The 25,135-nt window shown below is 40.7% G+C and overlaps 1 protein-coding gene across 1 annotated transcript in view; it reads right to left on the bottom strand.

The window, feature by feature from the left end:
- The window catches only part of RPGRIP1L (RPGRIP1 like), a 78,597-nt gene that overhangs the window by 22,173 nt on the left and 31,289 nt on the right, over positions 1-25,135 (bottom strand). The window contains exons 11-22 of the mRNA XM_083752959.1: positions 23,407-23,513; positions 23,109-23,159; positions 21,468-21,647; positions 19,831-19,948; positions 19,097-19,549; positions 16,137-16,273; positions 14,554-14,917; positions 13,653-13,849; positions 12,733-12,816; positions 11,190-11,270; positions 9,916-10,078; positions 7,275-7,369 (exon numbers count right to left, since the gene is read on the bottom strand). Of these exons, the coding sequence (XP_083609085.1) occupies positions 7,275-7,369; positions 9,916-10,078; positions 11,190-11,270; positions 12,733-12,816; positions 13,653-13,849; positions 14,554-14,917; positions 16,137-16,273; positions 19,097-19,549; positions 19,831-19,948; positions 21,468-21,647; positions 23,109-23,159; positions 23,407-23,513 (2,030 nt within the window). The remainder of the gene's footprint in view (positions 1-7,274; positions 7,370-9,915; positions 10,079-11,189; positions 11,271-12,732; positions 12,817-13,652; positions 13,850-14,553; positions 14,918-16,136; positions 16,274-19,096; positions 19,550-19,830; positions 19,949-21,467; positions 21,648-23,108; positions 23,160-23,406; positions 23,514-25,135) is intronic.

The following is a 25,135-nucleotide window of genomic DNA, read 5'->3' as shown; positions in this document are numbered from 1 at the left end:
TCTTATGTAGCGAAAAATACGGTAAGTCCAGTTGCAAACGACTCTGGGGTTGCGGCACTCATCTCACATTACTGGCCAAGGGAGCCGACATTTGTCTGCAGTTTTTCCAGGTGATGTGGCCAGCATGACTAAGCTGCTTCTGGAGAAACCAGAGCAGCGCACGGAAACACCATTTACCTTCCCGCCGGGGCGGTACCAATTTATCTACTTGCACTTTGATGTGCTTTCAAACTGTTTTGTGTATATCGCAATGTTCTTTTGTTGCTATGGCCGATGGCTGATGCAAATAAAGTTTCATTCATTCATTTAAACCCTTTTGATGTACCAAAAGTATGCCACAAGACAATTTTCCTTTAGAATTTTCATGGGGTGAAAATGCATCCATGCACACATTAAATATGCTGGGAAGGCCTGCAAATTCAAGCATGCAACCACCATGTATTTGGTGTGTCAGTCACAAGCCCAAACTTTTGGAGGCATGGATCTCTCCTTCACAGTAACAGATTTTCTTGCCACAAATACCATGTCCCTTTAGTGCAGCATGAAGTGTGATGGGACCACAAGGGTCACAGCAATGTTAGCTCTACTCAGAGTAAGCCCAATGGGTCAGTGTATCCAGAACTTAAGCTAAATACAAACAAACCCAAGGTTTTTCCATGATGAAGTAAAATGTCCATTTTACCATAAGGGCAAGCATTTACAATTTACCATGCAAAGATGAAAGGGGAAAGTAACTTCATGGTGATTTCCTTACAAGTCAAAACTGCCAAAGGAAAGTATCTATGGTCATGACCACACCTTGCTTTTAAAGTACATTTAACACACAAATCAACGCGCATGGCTTTTCCAAAATAATTATGAGATTTGTTAAGGGTGCTGGGAATTGCAGTGGTGTGAGCTCCTAAGATTCTTTGGGTGATGCCAGGCACTTTAAATGTAGGATGTGACTGTGACCTATGAGTATACAAGTGTGTTTAAGGTTTGAAAGGTACTGCGCCCTTATTTGGGAAGGGTTTTCATGTCAAATGCTAATAGGGCAGCACACAAACATTTTCCTGAATAAGTCAATGGTTTCAAAGAATGCATAACCACTGTGATTTCAAAATTAGACTACACAGAAGAACATTCAAAGCATGAGATTCTGCTCTTCAAAGAGCAAACCTAGCACCTTGCAGATCTCAGCTGTCAAGTTCTGCTTAACTTTTCTCTTTATGGCTCCCTCTCTACATTAAAGACTATTTCTCCTGTGTGTGGAATTTGAAGGCTTTTGGTTGTAAATTCAAATCACTAACCTTGCAGTAATAATTACAGAATTAGAATAACAAGAAAGGGAGATCAGCTTTCTAGAGGGTTGGCGTTCAAATTGCAAATCAATACAATATTCAAGCTCAACAAGGCAATTGTCAATGCTTTTTTCAGAAAATATATTCTATAATTAATCAATTGAAAAGCTTGAGTACCCCACTGTAAATAAAAAATAAATAAATAAGAGTCCTTAATAAAGAACAATATTCATTCCTGTCAACCTCTTTCAATATTTGATGAAGTAACTTTACCCCCACCTTTTTTTTCAAAAGACATTTTCTTTTATTATGTATCCTAAGACACTTTAACTAAAAACCCAAATCTGAATATTTCAATAAGGTTGTTTTATTATTCAGTAGATTCATGGAAATTTTACTAGGATGACAGAGAAAATTCCACACCATTCTGTCTCCGCTAATACAGGTACATGGCTTCAGCTGGCAATATTACTAGGATTAGCATAGTATGATGAAATATTTAAAGGAATTTTTTTTTCTAAAAACCTAATAAATCAAATGACTGCCAAATGTCATTAAAGTGATGGTCTTTGACTTGAATATGCTTTTCATATTCAAATTTGAAAAGAAAGAGATGAAAGCCTGGAAAGGTTACTCAGTTTCAACTAATAACCTCAAGCACTCTACATTCACATGCATAAAAAATGAAATTGCCTCTATTGTCTAATTTTACTTTGGAAACAACTCCTTTTGCCTTCTATTGTACAGATATATCAGGAGTATTTTTAAGTGAAATTCAGAGTCATTCCCCTTCCAAATATTTAAGTCGACTGTCAAAACCGGCTCATGCTGAGACGGCCGTCAACAAATGAAGTCCAAATGTTGGAGTTATGGATGTAAAGGAGACCCTTTATAATGTTTGATGGAGAAAATAATCAGTACACTTGTTTTATATTAAGGAAAGAAAGGGCTTGCAACAGGAATGGCCAAGGTATATAAATAAGCAGGCTTCACAGGGCTGGATGGTATGGCCCAACAAAGGAATCTGTATGATAAACATTGAGCATGAGCCTTAGCGTCTTTTTGGAGACATCTGAAAAAGAGGCCTGCACTTCCAGAATCCTTGAAGATGGGGAGTGAGCAACCTTGAAGATGGGGAGTGAGCAACCTTGCATATGTTGCTGGACTTCTAGCACTCATCAGCCCCAGCCAGTGCTGCAACAGTTATGGATGATGGGAACTGTAGTACAACAACTTCTGCAGGACCACAGATTGCCCACCCCAAGTTAAAGGGAGTACTGAGGTGAGGGCTACTGTTGCAAGGGAGAGATGGTAGCTTAGTGGCAGAGTGCATGCCTTCCCTGCAAAAGGTCTCAGGTTCAATCCCCATGGAAGGCTGGGAAAGAAACCCCAACCTTCAGACCTGGAGAGGTACTTCCAGTCAATGCAGGCAATAACGAGCCGGTATCAGATTCCCTGCTGTGCAAACAAAGGATAACATACAGAACCCCTGGGTGGGCCCAAACGTCAATGGGCTGTAGCCAATGTTAGTTCTACTTAAAGGAGGCCTACTGAAATGGGTGGGAATGACTAACTTAGAATTTCAGTGGGTCTACCATGAACAGAACTTGGTTGGATGCAACTCAATATTGTTACAGTGGTACCTCGGTTTTCAAACGTAACACGTTCCGAAAGACCGAGTTCTGAAACATTTGAAAACCGAGGCGCAGACAGTCACAAAAACAAATTGGTTGTAAACTGGATCTTGTACTCAGCAGAATCCACATGGCATGTTTGACTTCCAAGGCGTGTTCGAAAACCGAAGCATTTACTTCCAGGTTTATGGTGTTTGAAAACCGAAATGTTTGTCAATGAAGACGTTCAAAAACCGAGGTACCACTGCCTTTTCAGAATATGGACTAGTTTAGAAATCACACTAAACCAAATTAACATTACAAGAAAGTCCGCTGGTGAGATGGTTTCCTCTAGGTCCCTTCTCCTCCATAGCTCATGAGGTAAGGAGAAATGGCATTGTAGGCCCTGCCACCAATAAAGCATGGCGGCTCTTGGCTCTGCCCACCATGCATTAGAGTCGATGCCTGAGGCAGGGAAGTCTTCGCACCAATACAGAGGTATTGGTAGCCTTTTCTTGGCTCCTGAGTGATCTGGGGAAGGCTATGCATATAGCAGATCTACACACCAAGGGCTCCCCATGGATGCCCATGCTAACGTGCAGATGGGTAGTGGAAAACTGTGCATCACCAGGAATGGAGCCAGAGACACAGCCCTTTCCCATATGCTTTACCCCTTCCTGAACTCAGGAAAATGTGGCTTGTTCTAGCTGGATCTGAAAGGGTAGTCTGATCTTCCTTTCTTTGACTTAACCACAATTAGAGTAAGCCACCATTTCCCTGAGCTTTGGCTTTAATGCCTAACTGCAGTTTACTTACAACTAGAAATGGAAGCATTCAATTTTCTCACACTCAGAGGAGAAGGGAGTGTGTGAACCCAAAGGCTTGTCATGGCTCATTCTATTAACGCTAAACCATGGTTGAGCGTCATATCTGAATGCAGTTCCTGTAAGCCACTTTCAGCTGAACAGCTTTCAAAGAGGCATACAAAAAAACACTGATTTATCATAATTAGAGGGGAATTAAAATTAAAGTGTTTCAACTTTATACATTTACGTACAAACTAAGAAATCATGCTTTCTTGTGGTTCATGAGCGCATTAAAAAAAATATTCCTCTGAAGCTCATAATCTTTTTGTCCAACTATAGCCCAGGTGGACCAGGTAGTTATAAAGTCTAAAAATACATACCATATTAGAAAACCCCCAAAACAAAAGCTAGCTTTTTTCTTTTCTTTTCCAGGATCCCCAATTTAACTTAGTGTCTTCTTTGGTTTTTTTTTTAACAACATATGGTGCTCTGCAGAAACACAGCCACCTGGGAAGGCTGCTTTGTGCTCTTTAAAGAATGCCGAATGTCCAAATTAATTAAGAACCCTAAGATCTTAATTTAAGGAAAGTGATTATGACAGTTTTCACTAAACTGCTATTAGTGCAAGAAAAGCACACAAAGAGTATCTATAATGAAGGAGAAAAGATGTAAACACACCTAGAGGAAAATGAGACCACCACGGAATAAATTGGTTTTGCTAAGATTTGCCTTGTGGGCACATTTGAAGATAACTTGAGAGCTGACAGCAGTAAAATTTTATTGTGATAATTGAAAGCTATATTATTACTCAAAATGATCAAGTGCAGAGGTGGAGATGAGAGCAAGCAATTGTTAATTTTATTTTATTTCTTTTTTAGACTTTGCCAAAGAAAATGCAAATTTCCAGTTCTGATGTCTATTTCGAGGGCCTGTAACAAGGCTTTTAATCAATGTATTATACATCAAATTGATAATGTTAACTTCTGATTATTCAAATGTATGAAATATTCATAAAGAACCATCCAAAGTTTTACATTTCCCTGATTTTTTCCCTCCCCCTTCCATTAATTATCATGCCTGGAAGCTTTTTTTAGCAAAAGCACCAGTCATCATCTTGACTCAACCTGACAAGCTAGCAAGGCCCAATTACGTTGGCACTCTGTGGCACTTTGATGTAGTGGAAACGAAAAGAGATAGGGGCAAATTGTATAGCACATTATGTTAATGACATGATTTAATCCAGCCACTAAACTTTATGTAGCCTGTTAAAAAAGATGCTAACACTAATTACGCCACTTTGGAAAGGAAAAAGAAGGGGACAAGCATTTCCTACCGACAAAGCGAAGCTCATAAATGTTGTAAATGCAATGAAACAAAATGAAGTAATCTATGATTAATTATACATAACAGACAAGAAAAAGAAGGAGAAAAAGCAAGTGGTATAGTTAAATCCTGGGTGGAAAAAAATATCTGTTAAGATTCCTTTTATGATCAACATAACTAAGAAATAACCATGGACTGTTTGATTTGCAACCTGCAAAAGGGGAACAGCATAATCTTAAGTGGCTGAAACAATGTGGCTTGCTATTTGGATTCACAGGATAATTAGCAAGGCAATCTCTAAATAAAATCGGAAGTTGTGTTTACAGTGTTGGAACAGCCTTGAGGATATTTATCTCACTGATAAAAATAAGAAGCTGGATCTTGAACAAAGGTTTTAGTTAGGTTTCCCCCCCTCCTACAACCAACTAGGCATTTCTGGTGTAATGGCTTTCTTCCATCTAGAGATTTTGATCGTAGCTGTAACTGATATTGCAAACACTTCGGCAAATGGCTATAACAGAAGCAATTTCAAGGGGAGAACCATAGCCCAGTGGCACAGCACATTTCAGCTATGATATCTCTGCTTTAAATGACACACAAGAAAGGCCTCAAGTAGCAGGCCAGGAACCTCAAAGATCTGCTGCTAGTTGAAGTAGACGGTAGAGAGATGCACGCACCAGCACTCAGATTAGTGAATTAGTGGTGGTTCTTAATATACCCTTTAAATCAAGGTTGGATAACATATGACCCTACAGATGTTGCACAGCCCAACAAGCCCCATCAGCACTGGCACGTATCATGGATGATGGGAGTTGTATTCCAGCAACATCCACAGGGCTATGGGTCTCTAACACCTGCCCTGAACATCAGATAATAATTGTATCCTGAGTATGAGTTCTCATTTGTAGAAAGAACTGCTGGATGGGGGCTATTAGGTAGGAGAAAGTCCCCTCGCCCCTTTTAAGAGTCATCTTCAGCTCAGTGGGATTTCCTTCCAAATTCAGCATACATCAAGCATGCCTAAGTCCCACTGAAGTCAAAGGGAGAGGTGAAGCACATATTTAATATTGACTTATTGAAACAAATGAGACTTTGAAGTGGCTGGGTTATCCCCATTAATCTGAAGCAAATCTCCTGAGTTCAAGTGGGACTTAACTTTCACTTAACAGTCCTAGTCCATCAGATGCCTAAATGTACAGGAGCTCCAGAGCATGCGAGGACTTCTATGTTCACAGCAAAGGGAACTGAGCACAAAAGTTTCCCTTAAAACAGGTGGCAGGTCATGCCCAAAGAATTGTCACTAGTTTAGTTTAACAGATGTGGCAGCAATACTCTGTAATGATATCTTGGAATCCCAGTTTCCCCTGACACTGAAGTGAGCAGGGCAGCCGCTGCTCATGAATCACTTATGGAGAACTGGACTGTGCCTTTGATAATTAAGATTTTTCTCTCCATCTTGGACCAGTTGCTACATTTCGTCTTGGGCAGATGAGTGTAGAAAGATAGGAATAAAAGACCCACGCACCAAGCTCTTTAGAGGCTGCAAGATATTTTAAGTCCTCCTAAATCATTCTGGTTATAATAGAGTGCAACAATACTAGAGATTTGTAGACCCAGCTGCATTCTTGCAGGGCTCATTGGCAATGAGTAATTTTCCTATTTGGCACACATTGTTACAGCTTAAAAGAATTTGATGGCATGGAATATGCAGTTAATCATAATACAGTTCCAGCTATTAAAATAATTTCTCTCTCTCTGTCTGGTTTAGATAGGTGGCAGAATTTCAAAATCCCTGTGAGGGATGATGAATAGACAAGAAGCCAATCAAGCACGAAACATTGTTTAATGTGCCTGGTTACGGGCTAAGATGTTGCACATGCGTTCTTTTCTAAGCTAGTGCCTAAACATTATAATCAGGCTGATATCAATCATTGTAGGCACAACACTAAAAATTCAAGGCAAGATTTTGAAGAAAGACGTTAAGAAGCCTGAAATAAGTTAGAAAATTCCCACACTCTTTGTCACATATATGTATACAGACACATACACCCTCCATCAAACATCACCAGTGCCCCTCCCTGTGCCACAAATGGGTATTCTGTTCTCTAATAGTATTCACAAAGGACTAATTAGAAGTTGAACAACCTTTTTGATATTTTAAGTCCAATATCAATGGGTGGGGTGGGGGTTAAAAAGACTTTGATAAGGTATAGACGGAAGAATTTAATTACACATAGAGAGAGACTAACCTGCTTAAGGCTTGTGGACACTGAACTTGGGACAATACAGTCATCACTATCTGTCACTGATTCAACAGCATCAGTTGCCTGTCTATCATCTTGGTCTGTTGTGAAAACAATCAGAACAGAAACAAACAAACAAACAAACAAACACATAGCCAGTATTAAGTCCAGTTGAGATGGTCAAAGAAAACTGTTAAAACACATGGTATAAAAGTGAATGGAAATAGTTCCACAGAGTGGTGTACGATTTCTCTTCCTTGCAGACACAACATGACACTGTCCAATCAATTATCATTAAATGGTCTGCAGAATCACCCGATTCCTCTTCAGGCCTCGTTTCACTTTGATTTGGCACTTGGAGAGATTCAGTGTTACCAATTCATTCATAGTATGAGATTATTTAAAAGAAAAGAAAAGGCCCTGAATATTTTGCATGGCCTCCAAGCCTATTCTGAACAATTCATATCAAGTTTGCTGAGACTTTGCATGCATTCATATGGCTTTAGTTCAGGGGACAATGCTGCTCCCCGTCAGTTCCCAAGGTTAACTGAGATCAAGTTGTCATCCCATATGCCAGGCTTCCCTGTGGTGTGCAGGTTCCAGTTTATTTACCCATAACTTATTTACATATTCGTATAATCTGCTGGGGACAGCTTCTATCACATCTATGGGTCTCTTTTGCCAAAGGAATGATGATTTATTACTTAACCACCAAAGGAGTTAACAAAGGTGACACTCCAGGGAGGTGTTCACACTGGGGATATTGCAACCCTGTGAATAGCTTATTGGATGATTATACAAATTAGTGTTTACTATCATGTGCCAATCCAGGAGCACAAATATAATTTATTACACAAAACCACTACCCAACTTTAAGAAATTGTTCACAAACAATGCATTTCACAGCAGTTACACTGACCATGCAGCCCCTGAGGACTAGTCATTTTTTGTAGGAATGGGATGTTGATCATTATCACCCGTAAACAACTCATGAGTTGTCCACATAATGCAGTTGTATGTGGAAATTTGGGGATACAAGGAAATAGGGCTATTTCACACAGATGTGATTACTGCTTGATTCCCACCCCCCACCCCCCGCAACAATATTACTGTAAACATCACAATTGACAGCCAAAGTTGTGAACCAACTCCTTTGAACTAATTGTCCCTAAATTGATATGAAAGTTTGTGGTGCTACAACCAAAATGGCCCATTCACACATACAAAGTGACCCCCCCCCCACACTAATACTTCAGGTTATCAAGTGATGGACATGCATGGAATAGCTAGACCATGCTCTCCTTCTATGGTCACTGGTTCAACTGATCATCTATGCAGGCCTCTACTGAACACTGAATCCTGGTCTGAATAGGTCCCATAATGCAAAACAGCTTTGTGGCACATGACAATTTATGCTTCTGGTTGTTACTGGAATTCAGAAACTGCTGTTCTCCCTGCAACGCCGTTCGTTTCAATGGCACTTGAATGGAATCTGGGCCTGCAACAGAAGGTCTCTCAGTTCACTTCCTATACAGTGAACATATAATAATAATAGTAATGACCATGACCTGGGATGTTTGCATACTTTGCATTAAGATGCCTCTAGCTCCTTTCATCCAGAGATATGTGATAGGTCATATACTAGCCTCTTATTGTCTGAGACTCCCTCTCTTTGACATTATGAGTGGTTGCTATCTGCAGACAAAAGGACCACACACTTCAAAATAGTCTTCAGAACAGCACCTCTTCTGAAAGAGGAATCTTTCTTCTGAAGAGAGAATATAAAGATATTTTAAAACAGAAGCCAATGTCCTTTAATATTTCATGAAACTTGGTTGGAAACTCCCTCCCACCTTCTTTCTCAATTATTACAAAGCTGGAAGTTATTCTTTTAGTCTAACAAGCCAACTATTCCAACTTTGCTACAGATGTGAGGGAGAAGAACAATGACCTCTGCTGAAGTTACTTCAGCAGTCAACTTAGGATGGGGAGAAATTATTTCTGTTTGCATTTTAACTGGAACTACCAAATTCACATTTCCCAACCTAATACGCAAACGATAACCCAGGGGTTGTCAACCTTGTCCCTACCACCCATTAGTGGCGTTTCAGGATTCTAGGTGGGCAGTAGGGGGTTTTATGGCACAAACTGAATCCTCCTTCCATTGAGCACTGGTGGCCAGTAAGGAAATTTTACCATCAAGAAAGATGCATTAGTGGGCTATAGGTATAAGAAGGTTGACTACCCCTGCTATAACCCCACTGTCCTATCAAATTTGCAGCTCCTTGAATTCTGTGATATAGTTCACAAACAAAAATGCGTAATTGTGGGAAAGTAGATACATGGATGCCTGTATTAGTGAAATAGCAAACAAAAATGAAGACTGGGGTAAATAGCTGGCAAAAATGTACATGGCAGGCAAAACTGTGCACCGACCTGTGTATATTAGGTGAAATGTGCACAAAATGCATATGAATTTTCATGCAAACTTTTTTTAAAAAAGTTGCAAACTGAGGGAGAAATGGGATGAACTGAATATTGGAAAAGTGAGAGAAACCAACATTGACAGATCTGGCTACCTCTACTGTCAACATCGTATGTCTAATAGGGAGCGAAGCAGAGGTATGTTGTATAAGCAGAAAATTACCTTCTGGTTCCAGTTCCTCAGTAATTTCGGTTTCATCTCCTGAAGTAGCTGAGCTCTGGTCAGCAAACTGACCTTCAGAGAGCTGAGAAAGATCCTCCTGTTCCCGCTGAAATGTGGCTGTGGGTTTTCCTATTCTTCTGTCCGCTTGTGCTTCTGGCATGAGCTGGAGTAAGGATTACAGAAGCCTTCATACACGCTACCTTTAAAGCTATTGTTAGCATTTAATTTTACACAAACACGGTTTTTAAACTTAAAATCTGTTTCTTTAAGGTCTGATTTCCAACCTGCTAAATTTGACAGCTGAGATTTATGCATCTTCTATAAAAGAGGTTTGAAATGTGGGCGGGGTTGGGGGTGGGGAGAGTTCCACTTGCTTGTTGAGTTCCTGATATATTCAAATGCATCCAGCGTAAGCAGCAGGTCAGATGCATGAGAATTTCCCACCCAGACTCTCACGTTAGGAATGTTTTGTGCTGTGAATGCAACTTCCAACTTGGACAGCGGCCCACAGCAGAAGCGCTATGGAGACTGACTCCATGAACTCTAATCCATCTTGGCACTGCACTCTTGGTTCTTTAATATATAACATGACATGTCTTGTAAACCTGTATAAAGCCATTCACTAAAGCATTCAATTTGCAATGCCTAGCTTTCTCTTTTCCCTGTAGAATTTTTGCCATTCATTTCAGAGCAGCTTGTCAAATGACCAATCCAGGGATAGGGAGTAGGAGATAGAATTACTTTCCTGTAACTAAGAACAACCAGTCTAAATTCTTAACCTTCCTTTGAAATGGACAGTCTGTTATCTAAGTGGAATGCACGGAGTTACTATAGTTGCAGCATCCTTGCCTACCCCAGGCTGATAGATCTCCTGAGATCTCACAATCACCCTGCCACAAAGGTGATTTACCTAAAGGGTTTAACTATGCTATTATATTTTTGCTATTAAATACTGCGGACAACCTCACACTATTTGGAAAGGCAGCCAGCATATATTCCCTGTATGCAGAGACATAAAATGTTTTCCAACCATCCTGTTAGGACTACAACTGCCATCATCTTTCACCACTGGCCAAACTGACTGGGTCTCATGGGAATCGGAGTCCAACAGGATCTGAAGAGTTCCCCATCCATGGTATAGTTCTAAGACTAAATTAAAGCCAAAATTTCAAATCCAAAATTAAATGTATTGATTGAACAATCAATTAACGCTTTCAGCACCACATAAAATTAGAAATAAAATCTTGAATTAGTGGGTTTTAAATTTGTTGTACCTGTGGAATATTTGAAACATCGGACCTTTCATCTTTAGTTTTCTGCTCAGTCTCTTGATCTTCTTTTTCAGGAATGGGACTCTAAAGTTATTAGGAGCCAAATATAGACAGCATTTCTTAAAACCCAATAGTCACTTTTTTAACAGGTAAAATGGTAGCCACCACAGAGAAGGCCTTTTTGGTAGTGGCACTCCGCTATAGAACAACCTTTCCAGAGAGATTCACCTACAGGGAACCAGGCAGAGGGCCTTCTCGGTAGTGGCGCCCGCCCTGTGGAACACCCTCCCATCAGATGTCAAAGCGATAAACAACTACCTGACATTCAGAAGACATCTGAAGGCAGCCCTGTTCAGGGAAGTTTTTAATATGTGACATTTTAGTGTATTTTTCATCTCTGTTGGAAGCCGCCCAGAGTGGCTGGGGAAACCCAGCCAGATGGGCGGGGTACAAATAATAAATTATTATTATTATTATTATAGTGCCTTCCTTGTAATCTTTTTAGAACCAGGAAGAGAATTTTATGTTCACTCAGTATTTTAAAGATAATTAATGCAATCTGGTTCTCACAGTCTTTAAATCTGTGCTTTAGCTTTGGGAGTTGTGGAGAATTTTGTTTTCTTGCTGTATTTATGGTTTTTGTGTATAAATTTCATTTTGTATATAAGTTGTTTTCATACTTATTTTTTGTATGCCACCCAGATAATTTTTTTGTTATAGGGCAGCATACAAATATTGTTAAAGCTTTAAAAATGAATAAAAATATTCAGCAAATTTCTACTCAGTTTTTAATATTTATATTCAAAGCAGCTAACCATTTCAGTTAAACAGACAAACACAGTAAGACATCACTTAGAGCAGGCATCCTCAAATCCAGCCCTCCAGGTGTTTTTGGGACTACAATTCCCATCATCCCTGACCACAGGTTCCGTTAGCTAGGGATGATGTGAGTTGTAGTCCCAAAACATGTGGAGAGTTACTACTTGATCCTGATAAAACAGACCAACTGTTTATTAGGCAGTCAGTGTCATAGGACATCAACAAACTGGACCTAAAGACAACACAAGTATAATCCTACATGAGAAAAAGCTACTGCAGAGAGAGGGAGAGGGGAGAGAGGGAACCAACCTTTTTGGTGATGGCACCGCATTTCTGGAATTCTATCCCTAAAACCCCAAAATCATCACCCTTTCATCAATAGACAAATAAACGTTTATTTTTCCAAGCATTTTAATGTAGTTTACTATTCTGGCTGTGTGCATGATGCTATTTATAACATTTATTTAACTTAATATTTTCTTTTTTAAAAAATACCCTATAAATTTTGCTGTCATTAAAATACTTGGCAAAAGGACTTGAGGAAGCTAGTTTGTTTCTGTCTTGATTATACAGCCCCACTTTTTCCATTCCCTAGTTTTTGGAGATCTCATAGACCTTAAGATCTTATAGTCACTCAGTAGAAAAGGCAGAGCTATTTGAAGAGCCTATTTTAGGTTGCCTGGAGAAATGGGCTCTATACACAGAGAGAGAAAAAGTTCAGACTCACTGGATTTGGAAGTGTGTGCACCTCCACAAAAGATACTTTCTTGTCTGCTGCAGCTGGGCGCTGTCTTGGCTTAGGCTGTGGCCTCTAAGGAACAAAGAGACTTGAGTCAAAAACTAGCAGTACCAGCAAAGTTCCTGATAACGCAGTTTGGGTTCAAATGCACTGTCTTCCAGCCCACCCCCCTGAATTCAGAAGAGTTAAGAAGCCTGGAATATGCAGGTCTGCTTTCTGGTCCAAACTACTGAGCTGGGAAGCACTGCAAACTTCATTCCCCAGGAATCCTAGTTGTAATGGATGCTTCGTTCTCAATGCTCCCCACTCAGTGGATTGGGCCAGTAGTTCTTCAAACGCTGGGAAGCTTCACAACAATCATTCCCCAATAGGGCTGTGTCTCAGTGGCAGAACAATTGCTTTGCATGCAGAAGGCCCCCAAATTCAACCCCTAGCCTCTTCTGACAGGGCTGGGAAAGTTTCCTCGACTGACACCCTGGAGAGCTGCTACTGTAGCAAGATGGACCAGTGAGCTAACTCAGTATAAGACAGATTCCTATATCTCTAATGTTGGGGAGGGGATGTCTTTGGGGATCTTGAGTCCCAATTCCATCACACTAGGAGTGTGACAGTGCCTTCAATTGGAATGGTCTGAGCTTAAAAGAATTAATGCATGCCAAATTGGAACTGAGCCTGAGCCAGAGCAACTGAGATGAGTCCATACTTTGGTAAGCTGGGAGAAGCTTGCTCATCAAAATGTGTTTCAGTAGTGCACGTTTGTCTAGGTTTATTCATTTTTTAAAAAAGACATGGGGCTCCAGTGATGGAAAATTGGGCTGGGTGGGTATCCAACCACCATTTCATTTCATTTGGAGACACATATATACTCTTTACTAAAAAAAAAAAAAAGGAAGACTTAAACATCATACCATTGGTGCTGACGAGAAAGACGGAGCCAGGATGGGACCTTCCCCTTGGCCCTTCACTGGTTTCTCATTCTGGATGTAATCTGCTAGGTCTGCAGCAACAATCAAACCAGCTGGCTGGAGGTAGGCAAACTTCCATTTAAGTTCAACGCTAATTGTACCAGTGGAGTGGCCTTTATAGTCCATTAGCTCAAAGGTACCTGAAATTAAGTACAAGAACAAATATAAGAGCTGGTATTCTGAATATTTTGTATGTTGACTAAGCACCATCTTGTGGGGCTGGCCCTGGCCACTGCACCTGCGAACAATGTGTATGCTGCCTTGGGTTCCATGAAGGAAGAATATAAGTGCAAAATAAATACGTAAATTACTGGATAAAAAGGCACAGCCTAACAGAATTATACCAGCAGTAATTGTACAGTAGGGCTTTGCTATCATAACAGCAATGTACTACACTGGTAAATCAGTTAGCATGGAGGAGAGGAACCAATTTTCACCAAGATCCCACCCATACACGTATGCACTTGGAAGTAAGCACCATCTTTTTTTTCAGTGGAAATTACTTTCAAGTTAAGTATGACAGAGGCCTTAGGGAACCACACATTTAGAAGTTCTCCTGCATGACCTACATGGGAATGAATGGGACCTGTGTGGGGGCTCTTGAACAACTGTCGTTCATTTCAGAAGAGGTTGGGCAGAGAGAAAGCCAGAGTGATTTTTTGAAAGTTATTTAAAAGATTCAAAAGATTTAAAAGGTACAACAGCTGCAATGTGGACATGATGCTGGTATTAACAGCTAGCTAGAAGGAAGCAGTGACCAAGCTGAGCTCGGTATTTCAACAAAATATAACAATTTAAATTTAAATATACCAGCTAGTTTTATAGTTTGGCAAAAGGTTCTTACCAGAGATATATCTGTCGTGTGCTAATGAAATTAAAGGCACATTTGCTTTTCCTAGATAAACCCCATCTTCTGTTTCATTGTCATCAAAAACATACAGACTCAAGGATTCAGATTTTAGGTAGCAATTGAGGTCTGCATTCATTGGCACTGGGAAGCACATATGATCGGCAAACTCCGGGTGGTTGCTGCTAGGAATGATGGCGGTATCGTGATCCGCAAAATCAAAGAACTTGTAGACAACATAAGGATTTGGCTGGAGGTTTCTCTTTCGGCACTGAAGGTTGCTACAACATTTTATTGTAATGTGAAGCTCATTTAAGTTCCCATCTGCTGAAGTGTTGACTTGGGCAGGACTGAGCACTGGCTGTTTTAACAGGAGGGGGGGAAAGCTAATTAGGTGAAGAGAGACTTATAGACATACTGGCAAACTGAAATGCACACAAAGATCGAACTGGCATTAACTCTGATGTACTGGGCTAGGACTGGGGAGAGGCATGTTCAAAGATCCCTAATCAGCCATGAAGGTTGTGGGCAGATCCAACCACTCGGAGCCTAACCTACCTCACATGATTGTTGTTAGGTTAAAATGGGGAAGCCATGTACACTGCCTGGAGCTCCTTGGAAGGAGGGCATAATAAAAATGGCACAAACAAATTTGAGACGGTATATTCTAAGAATTAATGAGTGTTGGTCACAGCTTCTACTATGGCACCTTCATTATCTGATGTGCGGAACAATGTATTCCTCCCAGTCACTTTCTCAAGCTGGAAGCAGGAATCTTCCTGCTGGGATTGATGATGTCATGCAAGCAGCTTATTCAAGAATAAACTAGTCCTGCAAACTCCAGAAGTTGGCAGTCCTTGTTTTAAATGAAGGACATCTATAAAAAGAATCTTGTGCTTGTTCCTTAACAGTTCTGAAGTCCCTTTCTCCTCCTTCTTAATCCTGCTACTTCTACTAGGAAAACTGGTTACCCACCATAAACTTTGTTATTCTTTGTTGTAAGAACCTAAGAAGATCCTTGCTGGATCGGGCCAAGGGCCCACCTTGTCCTAGTACTCAGCTCTCACAGTAGCCAGCCAGATGCCTATGGGAAGTCCACTAGAAGAACCTGACCACAATAGCATTCTCCCCACTTGTGATTCCCAGCAACTGAAATTCAAAGACATATTGCCTCCGATAATGAAGGCAGAACATGGCCATCATGGCTAGTAGTCATTGATAGCATTATCCTCCATCAATGTGTCTAAACACTGTTATACTTTCTTCCCACAGTCTCATCTCAGTGTCCATGATTTGGGGTCTGCTAGCATAGGATGGAGCTATGCTACTGAATCCTCCTATAACCAATGGATGCATGGATTATTGGCTAGGGTGATAAATCTGGAGGATCACCTGGCACATGTGTGAGCAGATCTATGAGTTCACATCTTGGCAAAGCATTTAAGGCAAAACCAGAAATTCAGTAGGAACACACCCATATGGAGCAAAGACATATAAACAAAATGCTACAACATGAAGTGAAACAGAATTATGGCCACAATGATAAGGTTAATAAAACAAATCTAGATTCTTGAGCTTGCCTGGTCTTTTAGATTTGTTGTTATGTATCCGAGGGCTTTTGCCCGCTCTTTATACAGCCTGATTGCCTGGTCCATGGGAACTCTTAACCGGACCCAGTATTCCACAGTGCCATAGTTTCGGACACTTCGTCCAACTCCTAAACATAAAACATGTGATGCATCACACAAAGTTAGAGAGTCAAGTGTTCCACCTTTCAGGCTTATGAAGATCTCCTAATTCCAGACCTCTCTTATCCAAATCCGATTCTGTCAACAAATGCAAACATGCCCCAACCCACCCTTCATTTTGTGCATACAACGATCCAGAGATCAAGAGAACAATTTATCAAGTATTAATAAAACACATCTCTAAAGCACAGAAAATCATACATTCACAACAAAATCTGTCAGTAACAATAAACTTTGAAAAACTGAGGTGGAGTGTCAAGTAATCTTTGCAGAGGGAGATGTGGCACTGCATTATTTTACTGAATAAGATGTTCAATAAAAGTAGAGAAAGCTGGAATAGACACTAGAACTCCAAACACACTGTCTCAAAATGATCACCATTCTGGCACAGAATAATAAAAACAACGATCTTTTTGATTCGGATCGTGCAGTCAACGAACTCGCTCAATATGGTTTGCAATCCTAATTTCATTCAAAGCTTGATGCTTTTGCGATCTGTTGTTCAGTATACAAAGGCAGTTTTTGGATCACCCCTTATCCTTTTGCTCCAGCACTGGAAGCAGGACGTATGTCTTGCTTAACCATGATTTAGAGCACAATGGGGAATCTGTGGCACTTCAGATGTTGTTGGTCTATAACTCCCATCAGCCCTGACCATTGACCACGCTGGCTATAGTGGATAGGAATACAACAACTTGAGGGCCACAGGTCCAACAACCCCAGTTAGAAATTAGTAATGCTGTATCTGCAAAGGTTATCAGTGTAATAATGGGAGCACACTGTTTTATGTTCGACAGAGAGATTCATGGATGTCCAAGAGACGACATCTCTTTTGGTGCCAAGGTTATAGAAATCCTTATTTGGGAAAGCTGGGTAGGCCCTTTCTTAATGGTGTTTAGACATGAAATGAAAACTGCTCCCCACCACACCTTCTGGGGTGCTATAAGCAAGACCGATTTCTGATTTCTTACTCCTCTGGTCAAAGCAATTGTTTGCAAAGAGCTGCAGCTAAGATTATGAGTTTAAGCCTGCATAGTTCCTTTTAAATCAATATACCAGTAGCAAGCAGAACTCATTTTCGATAGTGAATGTAAAAGTCCAGTCCTGATTTACTGGTAATGGGAGTCATGCTTTCGATTAGATAATATTTTTAATGCTTTTTTTTTTAGTGCAGCTGTAGCTGGAAGAAAATCTATCATGACCCATCAATAGCCAATAAATACGTAGACCACAATGGGAATTTGATATTTTTATGGTAATTATTGAAACAAAACTATGCCTGCACCTTTAATGTTCTGACATAAATATTGATCAATCCATAATTAACAAGCAGAAACATCTGTTTATCTTTTTTAGATGTCTCAATTATACTGCATTTTGCGGTGACCTCAGATCTACCAATATGCATGACAACTGGTTCTTGATCTACTAACAAAGGAATTTATTTATAAGGTCCAAAGGTATGGTCTGAAGGCACCTAAAGCCACCACCTTACTAAGCAGGTCTGGGTCTGATCAGTAGTTGGATGAGTAATGGCCTAGGAACCACAAGTACATCACCTTGGACTCCACAGCAGAGGTAAGAGCAGATACAAATGTAAGAAACCATAAAAATACGTACATTTAGCTATCTGATTCAGGCCACCTATAAACTTATATACGTTGTTGGTGGCTTGAACTGGAATTTCCAGGGCTTACATCAAAATACACGATCCTCACTATGTGTATCCAAGCAGGCATTTGTTTCCACATAATATGTGAAGTGACACTAATTCATGAACTAGTTTTATTGAAATTCACAGAAATGTAACTACACAAGTTTGCAGTTACTGAGTCTTTCCTTTCTGATGTGAAAAAACAGTCAGATCACAGAATTGAAAAGTAGATGTTGTCCAGAGATGGGGAACTTGACTCCAATTCTCCATCAGCCGCAGACAGCATGACCAATGATCAGAGATTAAAGGTAAAGGGACCCCTGACCATTAGGTCTAGTCGTGGCTGACTCTGGGTTTGCGGCGCTCATCTCGCTTTATTGGCCGAGGGAGCCGGAGTACAGCTCCGTGGCACAGTGGTTAGAGTATTGGGCCGTGGTCACGTGGCCAGCATGACTAAGCCACTTCTGGTGAACCAGAGCAGCACACGGAAACGCCGTTTACCTTCCCACTGGAGCACTACCTGTTTATCTACTTGCACTTTGACGTGCTTTTGAACTGCTAGGTTGGCAGGAGCTGGGATCGAGCAACAGGAGCTCACTCCGTTGTGGGGATTCGAACCGCCGACCTTCTGATCAGCAAGTCCTAGGCTCTGTGGTTTAACCCACAGTGCCACCCGCGTCCCTATGGGTGCTCAAATCTAGCAACAACTGGAGGGCCACAGGTTCCCCATTCCTGATTCAGAAAATCGTATTTCCTACCACACTCTACTTTCTGAGTGTGCGTATTTCTTTCTAATGCATCGTACCTAAAATTGCAAACAAATACACAACTGCAGCTGGTACAGGCTGGGTCATAAGGATGTATGAGGCACTGCACCACCAGCTGCAGTCTGACCTCAGTTCAGCGCCCATCTGCTTGCTTTTTTATTTGCAACTGGGCCAGGGGGTGGCACTGCCTGTCAGCTTCCTCCTCCTTAATCTCGGAGCTGCCTTTGTAGAACTCAGCAGGAAGGCAAGAGAACAAAGCTAAAATTGGCTCTGGCTCCGCCTACTTCCTGCTTCCCACCCTGCCAATCCCAATGGGTACCAGCTGCCACTCAATGAAGCTCAACACTGCAACATACATTACCAAGACTCACCAACTAACATGGCTGAGCTGTAGATTCTGCCATTCTTCTCCAATATTTCATGGAATCTCAGCTGGCAGGCTGCTGCTGTCTCAAAGTCCAAGCCATAGGCATGGTGGATCTCAAGTGTGGAAGAGTTTTTCTGTATGTATTGCAAAAAGAAGTCATCCACCCGTATGAGATACTGGGAAGTAAAATTATAGGCTGGGCTAAGGCCACGAACGACTGGAGTTGTCTGTAATTCAAAATCATAGAATGCATAGGTACAGAAAGTCGTGGGCTCCTGATCACCAAAAGACTTGGCAGCTTCTGCAGAAAATATTACTCTGCTGATGTGAATTTCAAACAAGTTTTCTCCTCTTTCTAGGTGAGCAGTTTCATCAAACACATCAACTGGATCATCTGGCATGATTTCTGGTTTGAATTTGTACTGTTTGGTACCATAAGCAATATCCTTCAGCTGGGCTGGAATGCAAACAATAAGAAGTAGATATGACTCTGTTTGTTGGCATTAATGTCCTCTCTGCTGCTTTTGACAATTTCACTGGCTACCTGGGTCAATCCCAGAGAATATTACTTTTAACCCCCTGCAGATTTCAACTAACTAATGATGAAGCAAGTGTTCAGGACTGCACCTCGAACCTGATCTCAAACTGACACTTCCCCACTCTCCTGATCTATCAACCAGATACAAATCAGACCCAAGATATTTCCTGGTATTGAAACCAGAGTCCTGAGCAGCATACCTTCCAGTTTCCGGATACGTGCAGCCCTAACGTCAAGAAGATGGACATATTGTTCCAGTTTTGCCTCGTAATCCTGCCTCAGAGCCTCCATCTTCTGTGTCACAGATTCCACTTCTGCCTGATGATGTAAAGGAGCGAGTAAAGCACACACACTCTTATTGGGGTATAAATTGGCCCTTATTCATGTAATGTTGGTGTGGAAGGTTGTATTACAATTAAGTGTTTTAAATTTGTTGTTAGCCACCCTGAGCCTGGTTTTCTGAACCGGGAAGGGTGGGGTATAAATAATTTTTATTTATTTATTATTATCATTATGGGGTGTGATGGGACAGGACGTATCTGTTGTTCAGATAATATCTTCCATGGTAGTAATTCTCTGGTGGTAGGGGCGAGGGTGGGAAGAGACCAAAAGCAGGCCCCTGGTTTCTTCTCCCAATTCCACTCACTGCAAGGAGATGTGGACTGAGAGACACAGCACTTGAAATTTCACTGACTCTGTGACAATTACTCTAACCAGTTCTCCTCAGAAACACATCCTAAATTCAGTAAGGCTTTCTCAAATGTATGTAGGGTTAGGATTGTGGCCTAGGTCCCCTAATATAGAAAGCTGCCTTATACTGTGTCAGACCCATTGGTTCATCTAGCTCAGTTCTGTCTACACTGGCCAACAATGACTCTCTAGGGTATCCCCTAACTCTAGCAGGAATAGATACTGGGGCTTTCTGCATACAAATCACATGCTCTTCTACTGAGCTCCAAATTAAGGAGGTCCTATTGCCCATGGTAAGGGAGATGGAATTTGGTTGTTCACTCCTCCCCATGGTGCAAAGGGGGAGAGCAATGGGAGGGGAAAACAAGACACAAAGGTCCATGCCTGATCTTATCCTTGTATAAACCTTAGTGAAAATGTAATCCAAACAAGGCTCAGGAAGGAGAGAAAAAATACAGCCCCATACAGCATTAGTCTTATGTTAATTATTTTTCTTTCTTCCCTTTAAAAAACAGCTCCCCCTTTCACTTGGCTACAGTAGATCAATTTGTTGATTTCACAAATTTGAGGTCTTGGGGAGAGTTCCTTCTAGATGCCAAACCTCTCTGCAAAAATCACATGGCAACTTTTGTAGAGGTTTCAATAAAAATACCAAGGCAGTTCACACAAAAAATAAGCAAACAGCAAAATAACAAGAATAAAACCAATTATAAAAATACAGCTACCTCTAATTAAAATGCACATTAAAACCACATTAAAACACCCCTAATTAAAATGTTTAACAAGTCCATTAAAATAATTTAACAGTTAAAACTACAATCAAAGCAGAAGGTTCAAATAAGATCAAGGAAATGTTTGTGTTCAAGAGCCGGTGGAATGCCAATACTGATGGGGACTTTTATAATTCAGCAGGTGCAACAGACTGGTTTCAGGGTGGGGGGAATTCTTGGTGTGGTACAACACGTATCTCACAATAAAGAACTCATCGCAATAGCACAGTCTGATAGACATCAGCTCATTAAGACCTGGTTATCATGCAAAATCACAGATTCATTAATCTTAATATATCAGATTCTACAAAAAGGAAAAGGAAAACGCATTATGACAGAGATACCAACAGTCAACTGCACAGTGGAGAATTAAATACCTGATAGTCTTTGTTAATTTTATGCTGTACAATTAACATATTGCGTGTCTTTTCAAGTTCTTGAATAGTTTCTGCATGGGTTGCTTGGAGCTCACGCATAGAACGTTCCAAGTCTTTATGGATGTCATCTTCCACTTTCTCCAAGAACGTGAGGTCGCTGCTTGCCTGCTGCCTACGAACCTGAGCCACAAAAGTTCACAGCATTATAATTAGCATATATATATATATATATATATATATATATATATATATATATTCGAAATTGAAACAGATAGACCTGTCATTTTCTGGCGCTAAAATAAATCTATGCTTGGAGACCAAGCTTGTAAATGTTTCAGTTCCGTGGAAAGGAACAAAAGCAACTCAGATCCATTTAATAACTGCCTGTGCAGCCTTTACTCAGAAGTACATTCTAATGAGTTCATTGGGATTAATTTCAACAAGAGCTGGTATAGTAAGTTAAGCTGTAACAGAACTTACTCCCAGATAAGTGGCACAATACTGTAGCTTGAGTACAAAAGCAAGAAAGAAGTCCCTGGTTCAAATATCTGTGCTACAAACTACTTTCATCCTGTTCAATTCCCTGTGACCAACATTGGAAGAGCACTCTCTAACATGCACATTTTTATCAGGGGAAGGTGGGGAGAGAATGCAGGGAAGCTAAAATTATGGGTCTTACAGATGGGATGGGGTCCATATGGAACAGTGAAAAATAGTACTGAGGAAACTCTGGGGCACTGACACAGGACCGAGTGAGAAGGGCATCTCAAATGAGTACTCAACCTTTGGATCTCTCAGACCCTTTAAAGGGCCTGCTCCAAAATACACATTTTAATATAAATTTCATTATGCTAAAGGAAGGCATGGGGAAAGAGCACTATTTTCTATGCAAAAGTGCTATTAATCTATAACTGTTCACGGAAACTACAAATGCTACAGGCGCGGGGGTTGGGGAGGGAGAGACCGACTAAAAATTATTTAAGGCAGGAAACCGATCATTTTCTATTCCTTCTTTTCTCTTTCACTTCACTGCAGTTATGCTGCAAACAGAAAAACGACAAAGCAGTGCAAGGAAAAAAATGAAATTTCCCTCTAGTGCTTTTATAAATAAACAACTAGCAGGTTTTCAGCTACAGGGGAGAAAAGAAAATGCTTATGTTTCCAGAGTGTAACGTTTTAGCTTTGCACCTGCTTTTATATCATTCGGAATTATTTTTCATATCCTTCAGAATCTGTAAACAAAAAGTTGTTTTGATCAGACCTGTACTGGGGCAATGTGATAACACGAAAAGCAACTGTTTTCACTCTCAGAGAGAGAGAGAGAGAGAGAGAGAGAAGAGAGAGAGAGAGGGGGGGCTTTAAAGCAAATCCATGTAGGCTTAAGGTTAATCTACTTCTGATGTTGCAATGAAATATGTACATAACCTTAAAAAGTTCTATGCTGCCATCTTTTCTCTGTCTGTCTCTTGCTTTACGGAAATTGAACAGCAACATACCCATTTCATACAAGCAAGACGCATTAGCTAGCAAAAGCAGCACAAGAAAAGCCTTTCTTGAAACACCAGGTGTTGAGAGAGGATTGGAGAGCTGGGGGTGGGGTGGGGTGGGGGGAAGTGGCGTACGACAGTTCCTGCAAGTTACCTTGATAAGCACGAGGGCCTCGCTGAGTTCGGCCATGTCAATGTCACTCTCCTGAAACAGACACAGTCAATAGGATGGCACCGTACGACGGGAATGAATAATGGAGTGAGACACCGAGAATACACAGTGCATTCGCGCTAAAACATGGCATTTTGCTGGATATCATGAATAAGTAAACTCTTGTCATATCCCTGCAATTCTTTTGCTTTTAAGAAAGGAACATTTGCGTGGTGCATGAAATATAGAAAAGCTTCACCTCCCCCCCCCCCACTTTCTATCATTTCCTAAAGAAGTTCACCTTGGTGAAAAACTTCATGCGGTTCCTCAAGTCATCCAGCTGTTGCTTCTGCTCTAGATAGCGCAACCGCAGCTCATTGTTCTCCTGGGCCAGCTTTTCATTTTGATCTCCAAAAAGAAAGAAAGAAAGAAAGAAAGAAAGAAAGAAAGAAAGAAAGAAAGAAAGAAAATTACAGATTCTGTTTAAATGCAGCAGAACCCTAGAAACGGCCATCATGGTCTTCAAACGTATTTAACTTAAAGCAAATACATTTAAAACAAAAAACCACCCCTCCCCCTTCTTACCCATTCATCAAGTGGGTTTCAGAGAGCCAGCAATAAAATTCTACCCATGCAGAGAGCACCCCTACCCTATGAGCTTGTACAAACTAAAGGATTCCATGCAGTGGCTTCTCACTGCTATATGAAGAGATGCACTGGATTTGGAAATCCCTGCTGTGAGTGTACAAGCATGTTTAGGCAATGCAATGGGACCCCAGAGAGCACTTCTAATGTGTGCCATGCTGAGGGCAGGCACTGCTTGCCCACAAGCTACATCTCGACTGCCAAATATATATCTGTCATGTGTTCTTACTTTTATTATTACTACGGTAATAATATTAACAGGAAAGGGGCATAGAAATAGAGAGGTAGAGGTATTTTATAAGATACATGGAAAGGAGGTCTCCCAAGGTGAGCCATGTGCTTTCAAATGTGTTTACTAAAGTCAGTGTTGATGTATGTCATAGATTGATGTATCTCATAGATTGAGGACAAGTTGATTTCTATTCTGCCTCCCCAGAATAAATATCAATAGAAATGCTCCCACCTTCTATTGACGGGTCAAGTTTGGGTAACTAGGTTCATAAGTTGGTGAGGTGGGAAGATTGTGGTAGATTGTTGACTAAGAGAGATAAATGCTTTATTGATCTGCTTATTGATCTCTTACACATTGTATCTTGTAGACTGGATTGTATTCTCTGCTGACATCTCAGCAGCTACATATCACACACACATTCTTTATTACAGTCCAAAGACCCACAAAGCAGCTACATATCTATACCCTGGTTGTTTGTTTTGTTCTTGGCTTATTTTGGGCTGCTGTTTTCCCCTCATGTTAAATGTTCTCAATAATTGTTTTTAGAACAATAAGCAAAAAATGCCTGTCTTTTTAATGGTGATTTTATGCATTCAGTCCCAAAACACACACACACACACACACACACACAGAGAGAGAGAGAGAGAGAGAGAGAGAGAGAGAGAGAGAGGGAGGGAGAACAAACTATATGCTTATAAATACACTGTCAACTCAATCTGCAAACATTCAACTTAAATCATTTCCTTCAGAGTCATCAAGGGATTGTGTACAGCTTAAGCTCTACTCAGAACAGACCAAGTGAAATTAATGGATGCAATGTCCTTTAATTTCAGTGGGTTTACTCTGAACAGGACTATCACTGAATACATATGCATTCTCTAGTCCAGAGGAGAACATAAAACTCATTTGCTTAATCTTTTAGGGTCTTTTATGTTAGGGCACTCATGGCTGAGTGGAGATTTGAACACTGGTCTTCTGGTCCTTGTCCAACCCTCTAGCACATACAGCACACTGGATCAGATATATGTAATTGTTTGGAAGCATTTTCTGTGGGGAAGACTTGGGCTGTAATGATCTAACTTAAGCAGGAAGAATAAAGAGTACACTGAAGACTCTCCACCCCAACCCCTGAAACTATGATGCAAGCTTTTGA

This window comes from Podarcis gaigeae (genome assembly GCF_964106915.1).
Source record: "Podarcis gaigeae genome assembly, chromosome: 8".
Lineage (NCBI taxonomy): Eukaryota > Metazoa > Chordata > Lepidosauria > Squamata > Lacertidae > Podarcis > Podarcis gaigeae.
The sequence above is the reverse complement of the archived record's forward strand: the minus strand, read 5'-3'. Positions and strand labels throughout refer to the sequence as shown.